The sequence below is a fragment of the Egretta garzetta genome, unplaced genomic scaffold, assembly GCF_000687185.1.
Source record: "Egretta garzetta isolate BGI_Z169 unplaced genomic scaffold, ASM68718v1 scaffold526, whole genome shotgun sequence".
In the NCBI taxonomy this organism is placed as follows: domain Eukaryota; kingdom Metazoa; phylum Chordata; class Aves; order Pelecaniformes; family Ardeidae; genus Egretta; species Egretta garzetta.
This window is the reverse complement of record NW_009259967.1, coordinates 1,779,317-1,790,698: the sequence shown is the minus strand read 5'-3', so window position 1 is coordinate 1,790,698 and position 11,382 is coordinate 1,779,317. Positions and strand designations below refer to the sequence as shown.

Below are 11,382 nucleotides of genomic sequence, written 5' to 3'. Positions count from 1 at the left end.
TGGGAAGGTCAAGAAATGAGGAGCAGTTACAAACACTTGCAATAAGATTTGTTTTCATACCCTTGTTGCTTTCTCACTGTAAAACTGTCCTGATTTGTTAAGATAATACTTTTCACGTGACACATCACACTGCAACCTCCACATATGGGGACATCCATAGAAAATCTTGAACCTCTGTTCACTCTCATATTTCTTAGATTTACTTCACAGACAGTAGTCTTTTTGTCTGGTTGTGGCCTTTTCGGACGGGTGCTTTTATGATTGCATCTTAGAAGGTCCAATGAGGGTCACAGCATTACTGAAAATGATAATATTCTGAAAGACACTGAAGGAATATTCATACCTACATAAACCTAATACACTATGCCAAAACAAAATAAAATCCTTAAGAAGTCAAGCCCAGAAGTGTGATAATTCCTTGACCAATATGAATATAATTTATTTCATGCTTTTGAAAGCCTGAGGTAAAAATGCTAAAGTCTAATTATTATTTCCCTTATAAACATTATCATCTCCATTTAACTGATGCACAAAAACTAAGCTTGAGATCTACAGAAAGAGTTTAAAGAAAACGCAGATATTTGGATCCCAGTGAAATCAGTGCAAGTTAGACACTTAAGCACTGTTCCGCATTCCACTACCTCTACCATTCAAAGCCTATTAGTCATGAGATGTATTCCTCTTATCAAGAGGAACAGATTGCTACACATCAGCTATCTATGGCAACCGCTGTGTGTAACTACCTGCTTGTACATCCTGTGGGTCAGTCTGCCCAGCGCAGTTACTGTGCATGCACAATAACCGGATGGGTAGGATGGCTGGAGGGAAGCTGAGGACTGAAACTATAACAACCAGCTACAAGATTATTTAACATTTGCATGCGTTCCTGTAGCCTTAAGAATACTCTTGTGCAGAACACTCTTAAGATTTTGTTTAACTGTGCTGGCATTCAATCAAGCTGAATTTTTTTTTTCCTCTAGGATTTAAATGGGCATTTGCTTAAGTTTTACAACTGTTTTAAACATTTTCCTTTGCTTGGTGGAGCTAAAACAGACTTGAGGAAAGATTCATTAAGAGCTATTTGAGGTTTTACAAAGGAAACTCAAAAGACTGAAACAGACTGTTCTATGCCAGACAAAAATTTAAATTTAAATAACTTTGAATTTAGATGTCTGTTTGCGGGACAACTATAAGGGTCTCAAAGCACCTACATATTAACTATCATATTCAACCAGCAGAATGAATCAGCAAGCCTGAATCTGTAAGAATAAAAATTGTAAAATTATAACCCTAAGTATTATTACAATATCATTATCACACATTATTTTTACTGCAAAATAGAAACATGCAGTGAATCTCTATTAAAGGATAATCCCATAGTTACACAATGGCCAAAGAGTGATGAATTTCCAACACTGTCTTTGGAAAACAATCCTGAACTACACGCAGCTTCCTGAAGACATCTGTGGAGGAAAGGGGAGGGGAAGAAGGAAGCAGTAGTCACTTTTGCACAAAATGTCCCCCTTAACTAAAGAAGGTTTTGTATAGTATCAAACTCACCTCCCCAAAAAGCCTTAACACAGTAATTCAGAGAGGCACGGTGAAACTAATTCGTTGTGTACAAGAGGTAAAGCCCAGGTGTGGACATTCAGCATTGTCCCTCTGCAAGACTAAACTAATTCTGCAACAGCACAGCGCAGACAAAAACTGAAGAGTTTGTCTCAAAAATGACAGGAAAAGGAACATCACCAGAAGTGATACAGTTTCTTGTGGTGGGTTTTTTTGTTGGTTTTGGTTGTTGTTTCTTTTTTAAGAGTATAACTCTATCTTGACAGTGATGGTTCGGAATACCATTACCTCATTTATAACCATGGAAAATGCATGTAACAAATTGCAGAGATTATATCAGAAAACCCATGCATGACCTTTTTCTCTTAAACGCTTGTAATCTTTTAGAATTTCCTTTTGTTTCTCATTTCATATTTTGCCCATCAAATATTCTGTTCCTGTGACGAATTAATATTTATTTGTTACCTGTTCTTTCTCTGGACCCACACAATTTTTTGAGACTCAGTTTCTTTCTCTCTGCCATGTAGCCCTAGTGCCTGATTCACCTCTCCATACTTAGAAGGATTTAGCCCATCTGTTTCCTTTCCTTCTTCCTCTAGTGGCTGGTAGCTCTGGTTCATTTAGCCAGTGACTCTTCTCTTAGGCTATTTCTTTATTCCTCTATTCTGTTTATGCACCAAGAAATCCACTTAGAAAAAAAAAAAAGGCTTTAAAAAGAGAAGGTAGACTCCCCTTTGGAAAGAATTGCACATTTGTGAAAGCAGATGAAAACCTCAGCTTAATATCAATGCAAAGTATTCAACTGCTCAGTGATAAAACAAAAGCAACATGCCCAACTATCTCAGACTGGTCACCTAAAAAACAGAAGTCACATTTTACAATGTGTCATTCAGCTTATTTGGAAAATGAACATAATACTTGCACAGCTGAACTGTTTCAAAAATCTTACATTTTGTAAAGAATTTATATAACTTCTAAAGGAAGACTAAGAATTGAGAGCACTACTATTAGACTTCTAAAATGAGCCTATAAATTACTGAATCAGCAGCCATTACTCTATAGCTTCATATTTCACCACAGTTAGGAGAGAAATAAAGAAAAATGCACTCCTGGTCATATCTAGTTCCTCAAATATTTTAAATGAGAGAATAACCTTGAATAACAGTCCACTTGCACCTGAAACCATCTTCCAAAATCAAGCTCTATCCAACAAGTTATCTCTGCTAAGAAGCCTACTTCCCAGACACAAGCAGTGATAGGTTCTTCTTTCAGTAGTCAAAAATAAGTTTTGGTTTTAATCTAGCAAACATTCCTCTTCTCAGAGATATGAGGAGGCTTATATTACTTATGTAATACCAATCAAGAAAGCTTGTATATATCATGGAGAGAATTATTTTTTTTAATTCAGCCCTAAAAAATATGTAGACAATAATACTTCTTTAAAAGAATTTATATTTTTGATTCTGTTTGTGCCAGCTTTTTGAAGGGAAAAGCACTTCCAGTTTCAACACTATTAAAAAGAAAAAAAAAAGTAAAGGCATATTATCTGTCACATAGACATTGCAGATTTTACTAACTTCATCTTCAGTGTACTGTATTGCAAGGTCTGCTCTCCCCAAATTAAAGTGAAAAAATACCTTCCTATCTTTTTTTAAATTAAAAAAGGCAATAGAAGAAATATTAACATGAATGCATTAGGGAAAAAAAAACCAAGGTGGACAACTTGTATTCCCATTTTGGCAATTAGAATACAGGTGGCAGAGAAAGCACAATTTTTATAAACAGAACAATAAATCTGAACTTTTCATGCAAACATTTGAAAATACTTACACACGTGTGACTTAAGCCTGTCACAAGTACCTGTGAAGTATATGATACCCTATATATAGGGAATAAAATTCACTCTGTGTAGTCATCTCTGGGGTGCAAGGGACAAGAACCTTAAGTGAGCAATGTTAACATCCGGAAGAAAGTGTGAGAATTACTCAGAGAAGCAGATTTGTATCTTTAAAATCATATTTTTACCTAAACGCTATGATTTGCAGCCTTCTTACTATTGTTTTATTGTCACGGAATCCTTAAGAACTGAAGAAACTGTGATTAAAAAAAAAAAAAAAAAAAAAAAGGACAAAAAAGAGGACAGTTTACTAAAAGACAGCATTCTACCAAAATGAACCTGAAGGCAGATATTTTAATCTACTTTTCATCCCCAACCAATATACCAATCATGCATGATAACAGTTGGCAGGACATCTTCAAGGAAAAAGTAATCCAAGGTCAGCTCATGAAAGAAAGCTTTTACTGGATGATAGTGTTACCAAACCTCCTTTTGGCTGCCGATAGCATCATTGCTGTAAGGAAGCTTAGAAACTTCTAGCTCAGCTCTGAAGTAATGATTCAAAACATGGAATTAGTACAATAAACTTCATTCATACAGTGTAAGGGGGCAGACAAATGCACAAAAGCATGGTGAGATTGCAGTGCTCCAGCCAGCCCTCTTCCCAAGGACATTTAAAGTATGCTTTCCTGGTTCTACAATCACCACAACAGGTAAAAAGCCCAAGAAATTCACGCATGACTCCGGGCCTTTCAAAGCACCAGTCCATCTTAAAACTTTTCTTAACTCATGAAAGAGCTCTGTCAGAGGGCCAAGAACCCCAATGGTTACATGAGAAAGCACTGGACATCCTTTCAGCCACCATCAGGCACAAGCAAGGAAACTATGGCCCGTTACTTAATTTTCTATGGCCAGTGAGTTTGTCTTTCCCCTCCAGTGTTTTTATTGGATAGAACTGTATTGTATAACAACACAAGACTCACCACAGTGTCTGAAACACCTACTCGGCCCCAGCAAGGAAGCCGCACTGTTTATATTGCATTTTACATTCTTTTTCAATTGCACTTGTATTTAATAACAACAAGAACAAAAAATGACACTTTGTAGCCAATATTTATATTTTCCATTTGGCAGTTCTGATAATTTTTCATACTGAGTAGAGATAAAACTGACTTGGCAGACTGTATTTATCAACATCTCATCTGCTAATCCATTTCAGCTAGAAAGCCAACCGTATTGTTAACAGTTCTAAGAAGCACGCTTCTAAGTGTATTATAGGAAAAACCCATGAAGAACATAAAATCCAAGTAAGTTAATATAAAAGGGATGGGGGAAACCCCAAACCAAACAGTTCAACATTTAAAGATTTGGTATTTGTAATCCCTAAAACGGATGTTAATCTAGTGCTGAGTACTTTAGAAAGACAACTTTCTTTTTTAAACACTAAATACACAGTTTCCAAGTTCCCAAAATCTCTTCCATGCTACTGCACTAAGCAGAAAATGTATCACAATCAAAAACTGGATCTATTGTTCTGGTAATTGCCAAATTTGACAGTTGTTCAAATATTGACTCCCAAAAGTAAAATGATCCACCAGAAATACATATTTCATAGGACTATCTCAGTCTTAAGTGATACTTTCTGTGAAAAACAATGCAATTTTCAAGTTGGAATTTCAGGAACAATTGTACTGACAACAGATGAAAATGAAATAGAGAGCAGAAAAAACTTATTTTAATGCCAACATACGTGATTGTACGCACGCATAGAGAAATCTTTGGATAGCTTTGCCATGCATGATAATTATTTATAGTAGATTTAATAATTCCATCTTTATTAAAAAAAATTTGCAGTTGTATCCTATTTTAATAACAAATCCTTCAGCTTCCTCAATCAATCAAACCTTGGATCTTCAAATCAGGAGGAGCCTCCATTAGTTATGAGAGATTTCTAATGCTTTAGCAAGAAAAAGTGCTCAGAACAATACACTATAAGTAAAATTTACTACTGTTAAAGATGTGATTGCTTCACTGTTAATCCTTTCAGCAGCATTACCTTGACACTTTTCCTTTCACCTTAGAGCTTTCTCCCTCTAGAACCTGAACCCTGCTCCCCTGCCAAGTTCTCATTGCTAAGCTAAAGTCCTCAGATCATCACAATTAATGGTCACTACCAAAGCTATAAGATCTAATGAAAGCGTACATCAGTTGACGAACAAGGGTATGGCAGTCCTACTGCTCCTACTTAAGACAAAAGGGCCAAATACTGTGGTATTACAAAAAAAATAAGAAAAAGGTGGGGGGCAAAAAAGAAAATAAAATTTCATATATCCTATGTCTCAATCTTTTCCTGCAGATTTTGTCCAAAGGACAAAACAGGATGGGAACACGAACACGAAGAACAGCATCGCTTACCATTTCCTGAGATGCATACTTTGGATCTTCGGGATCAACTGACCAGTAGCAGTAATCAAAGCTGAAGGCCACAGTCTTTTCTCTTGAGTCCCAAGTGCCATCAACCCTACTGTCAACCTGACAACAGAAAGAAAAAAGAGACAGAAAGACCAATTTACTTTGAAGCTGACCAAAAAGTAGGTATTTAAAAACTAAGAGGAATTTAGGATTCGTATTGTGGAAAAGGAATGGCAAATAGTTTATCCTCTTTATACAATTTTCTTTGATGCTCAGGGTGAGGTGGGGACATCCATGACAGACCTGCTGAAGAATTTTTGCTGAAGGGTTCATTTACTACAGCTAAGGTCCTCCAGGATACATAAACCAAACATAATTTAGTGAACCTTTACAACATCTATATTAGCAGGAAAGCTCTATAGCCCTTTTTATTTTTTCTGTCATTTTTTGCTTTCACCAAGCAATGCATCACAGAAATTATGCCCAAAGTGAGAAAACAAAACCAATTTTCTCACCGCGTAGTTGAAGATGCAGGTCTCCTACTTCCCCTTTTCTTTGTCATGGTTGCAAGCTAATGTTTCTGTCACTGGGACTGCACGGTACAAACCTAACATTTATGGGTTATTAACAATGACAGCAAAGCCTTTCTAGCGTAATAGTCAAAATGGTGACTGAAATATTAAGGGAATCATGCAAGTCTTTCTGCATAATCTTGCCCAAGTGATTCATAATAAAGCATATAATCTTATGAACAATGAACTATACATTGTTGTTCTACTCATCAAAGGAGAGTAACGAGTTAAAACATTACACAGAATTAACACCACCCGCATGTCACTTAGACCTATTCTGTAACTTTATCGCAACCTTAACATTTGCAATAACATAAGCAGAAAAAAAGGTTCATTACAATTCAGTACACTTCAAAACCGCTTCACTATGGCACCAAAAAGTGCTTTCTGCCAGGTTACTGGATAAAGGGCACTGTAAGCACTGAACTCTGGCATTAGCAGTGAGGTTTACAGGGAAAATTAATTTACAGGCCCATATAACAGGTTTGTGAATTTGTTTTGGTGGGCTTTTTTTTTTTAAACCAAGAAAGAGCAAAGAGAAAGAAGACAGAAATAATTTTAGATTATCTTTTAAGTAAAGAGGTTTCATGTATTTTAAACCCCACGTGATTCTAAAAGTTGTCACACTGAAGTAAGTACAAGCAAGGTTTCCTTCAGGCAGAATGAACATCTTAATGAGCCTGTTGATCATCTTCAATAACGACTTTTTTGTCATGTTGCGATTCAGAGATTTTTATGCAATTACTTTTTATTTTCTGAGGTTTTCTGCAGCAATGGGCAGAAGATAGCTGGGAGCACTGCCTTCCTATTGCAATGTGCAAAAATAAAAAAATAAAACCTCCCCCTCCACCAGGAAAGGCAGGCCCTGATCGCTGAGGTGATTACCCTTCTGGTGGGAAGGGTTTTGTTTTGAACTACAAAAGCGCACGTACCCCAGGTACAACAATGTGAACATTAGCATATAAATATTAATGTATATGCTAACTTGGATTCATCAAAGGCTGTCTAAATTTAGTTTATGCATAAAGCAAACTCACTTCACAAAACTCACCAGTTATGAAACCTGGAGAGAGAAGACATCCACAAGCCAGCCCTTGCGTCCTCACATAACCCTTCTCGGCCTGCTACGAGCAGCCTGCCCTGCTGCTGTGGCTTCCCCAGTATCCCAAGGCAGCCCACAGCTCCTCTTTAAACAAATAAAATAAAAAAAAGAAAAAACAAAAAAACCCCAACTCTAGGTCTAACAAGGCTCAGCTGGACACAATCAGGCAGTTGCATGACTGAGGCCTCCACCTGCTGAAGGCAGCCCCCTCAGCAGGGACAGGCAGCCATGGAGACCCAGATCCTCACAGCCCTGTCACAGGGATCAAAGCCCTCCCGGGGACAACCACCAGGAACAGCCAGTGAAAAAATATCTCTTTGACAGCTTTATCACATGTATCAGAAATTGGGGAAAACTATTTCAGTAGCGAGCCTCAAACCCTGCAAATACAGACTTTGAAAAGGACAAATACAGAAAATAGGCAACATCTTACATCCATGAGACCTCTCATACCACTAGTATTTTCCCCCTCTTCTTTCTTTTAAAAAAGAACTTTTGTATCAATTACAAGTGTAAGTATAATGGAAACAAGACAAATAGTTCCAATCTTTTAACTCCATTTTTGCCACTGTTTCTCTTCAAAACCTGATAAATTCTTTCTCTTGAACCAACACTCCAGAATAACTGGGTTACTTGCAGATAATAAAAAGGATACAAGAAACACAAAATGCATACATCTTTTAGGATCCCCACAGTGATCGCAGTTATCCCACAGTTCATTTATTTGCCTTTCAAGCAGAGACAAAGCTTGACAACATAAAATTGATTTGCTCCCATTCTATTAATTTAGTGAAGGACTGTGGCAGCTTTAAGTAGTTCAAGAGTCTAAACCAGAGGGTTGATTCCCACCCACACTGGCTCCAGAGCTCTCACGGAGGATGACAGCTACATTCAGTTTATTCTTCTAGCTCTTGGTCTTTTACCAAGGCCTGAAAGCTGAAAACATTTTGCTCCATTTCATGCAAGTCAGTTGCACTCTGAGTGCAAATATCAGAGGAGGAGAGACAGAGGGGAAGAAATTACCCAGATATTAGTAACAGTAAGGTAAGCGCAAAATCCTGAACAATTTACTAACAGCTTGGAATGATGGCATGCAGCCAGACTGCAGCAGCTTTGACAAACACAAAATACAGAAATGCAGCTACATATTACATCACGTCTAAAAAAAAAACCCCAAGCCCCACAATCCCAAACCAAAACAACGCCTGCCACACACACTTTTGGAATTATTCTAGAGCTGTGCCAGTTTAAACTTTTCCCTTAATACTTCTATTAGAATGATACAATAGCCAAACAAACGTAGAAAAGCATCAGGATATCAGGATCCTTATATGAGAAAGAGAAGACAACAAAAAGCATACCTTTATATTTCTGACTTTTGCCACTTTGCCATCAACTTCTACAATCACTCTTCCTCCTTCTGCACTCTCTCTGGAAACAGAACACATTCAAAAATCCATTTAAAACATGAAGACACTGAAAGATGCACATCAAATTCGCAAACCCCAGAAATTTGTGTTTACTTTAACAAACTGCATATCAGAAAGACTTATAAAACAGACACTCTGTGACAGAGAGTAGCATTTGCAGATCTGCAGCCAGGTATCTCAATAGTAAAAGAACAAAACAGGACTGCAAGTCATTAAACAGTTTCAAAGTGCCTGTCCTAAATACTTTGTTTGGATTTTATTTCAAAATATTGTTTACATTATGTTTAAAAGGAAGTAGAGTGGAGCATGGGTAGACAGGCTGCGCTTTGTGCCGTACGGATCCACATCACAGGCCTGTGAACCACAAGTGTTGTCAAGTCATACTGTCCAATTTTTACCACACAATCCAAAGTGTTTGTTGTAGCCCTCAAAAAAGTACTCTTTAGCAAAATAGAACTGTCCTGAAATGTAAAGGGACACGATTGTTCCACAAGTGCAAAAACCCCCCACACTCATATATACTGTCTGTATAAGACTCCCATTGAACACAGCTGTGACTGGCTACTACGGCCAACTTCCACTTCCAAAGATGAGTCAAATTAGAAAAGAATGAAAAAACCATGCAGCCAAAGCAAAAAAAAAAAAACAACAAAACCAAAACAAACCCCCAAACCAACCAACACCTTATTTCTGGGCTGACAGCATGATAGCTACTTCAAGTTAAGGATGCTCTTATTTATAGGTGTGCTGATTCATATCTCTCTCAATAATTATCACGGATTTTTTATACATAGCAAGATAGAAATGAGGAAGACTAGGTCAGTGGCCTACTCATCTGACAGCAGAAAATAATCAAACACTGTGGTACCGAAAGACTAAGAACAGGAGAAAGATGTTTTATTCTTTATATTTCTTCTGTATTTTGCTTTGCACACTGATACTGACAAATCTTTACCACAAAGTTTTATTTTGATGATGCCTAATGTAAAGCTGGAAGAAACTGGTTTAGAAATAAAAATTAATTTTGTCCTTAGTGCACTTTTGTCACACTTTATTTAAAATCAAGCTGAAGGCACGGACATTGTCATCTGAGATTAATTATATATATATATTCCCTGATAATCAGCTGGATCAGTGTAATGAGCTCAGTTAAAAACTTGGTAAGATAAAACAAGAGTTAGAAAATTCAAACCCAGTTGACCACCATTCATCCACGGCCCCAGATCTGTCTTTAACATATTTCCTTACATGCGTACAGAATTATTTACTCCCCCGCTGATTTACCATCTCCTTGCACTGACAGCTCTAACTTCCAGGCAGCATGTAGCACAACATGGCCCACTTCTGGGGTCTCTCCTCTCTGGTTCTCAGTTTTTACCCCACACTTTCTGTACCAAAACAGCACTCAAAACAACCCCTTAGGACGCTTAAGACTTCCACAGAGACAATCACTGTAGCATTTGAGCTTTACAAGAATAAAGAAGTTTTAACCACATTTCTGAGCATAGGCTGTCCCTGTTTTGCAGATGGAAAACAATGCTTTACCTTAAAGTCTCTGTGCTTCACTTCATTAATTTTGAGCACCTGCCTTGAGACAAACTGAACTTAGTACTTTTGGTAATATGTACTTATACATGGCATTTCACATGGAAGAAAGAAGCACAGCTCCCAGAGGTTTTAGTTAAGCTGTGAGCGTTCAGCAGTTCAACACATCAGCCACCAGAGCCCCAGGTTAGACCCCAGGAGAAAGAGGAACACTCACAGGAGAGAGAATTGCCATTAGGTACAGCTGGGTACCAAATGGTGGATTACATACAGCTGAATACTGAATGGAGGCCCCATAAAGCTCCCTAAAGAATAAATGAAGAAGGACAAATGCCTAAGGATAGAGGCCGTGAGCATCTAAGGTAGATATGTGCAACTAATGCATTTAATCTGAACACGTGCAATTTCTTAGATGTTTTGAAATGTGAGTCTTCTCCAACACAAGTTTGGGGACTTGCATATTCACATACAAACCTCTGCCAGGTGAGCTAATAGACAAAGCTGACATCCTTTACAGTGGACCACATCTAAGAGGAAATGGGACATTCTGACAGAGAATTTGTCAAGAATTTAAGAACAGCAGAAGACAGACAAAACTGGAAGGATCCTTTGGGAGGGAGCTTGCTTCAGTTACACATACACTTTTCTCCATTGCCTCAGTATGACCCTGGCCCTATCCTGCTTCCTAATCCCATGAGTGTTCCCTTCATTCTTATCACCCCAGTTACAGTTCCCCGAGTTCCTATTCTCCTCACCCTATATGCACCCATCATCCCTTACAGGTACCTTCTATCTGTTCTCTCCGGCATCTTGTCCATGGACTCACATTCAATTCAGCTGCTCTGCAGGTCTCGGCTCCTTTCTCCTACTGCATTGTAGCTGGTTTTAGGCTGGTCTCTCTGCTCTAAAGGTAAA

At 37.9% G+C, this 11,382-nt stretch overlaps 1 protein-coding gene across 1 annotated transcript in view; it reads right to left on the bottom strand.

Moving 5' to 3' along the window:
* Positions 1-10,631, bottom strand: part of STARD9 (StAR related lipid transfer domain containing 9) — a gene marked incomplete at its 5' end in the record, with an annotated part of 99,839 nt that extends 89,208 nt beyond the window's left edge. Inside the window, 5 exon segments of the mRNA XM_035895751.1 lie at positions 5,822-5,938; positions 8,854-8,923; positions 10,468-10,499; positions 10,501-10,601; positions 10,604-10,631. Of these exon segments, the coding sequence (XP_035751644.1) occupies positions 5,822-5,938; positions 8,854-8,923; positions 10,468-10,499; positions 10,501-10,601; positions 10,604-10,631 (348 nt within the window).
* Between the last annotated feature and the right edge of the window lie 751 nt (positions 10,632-11,382).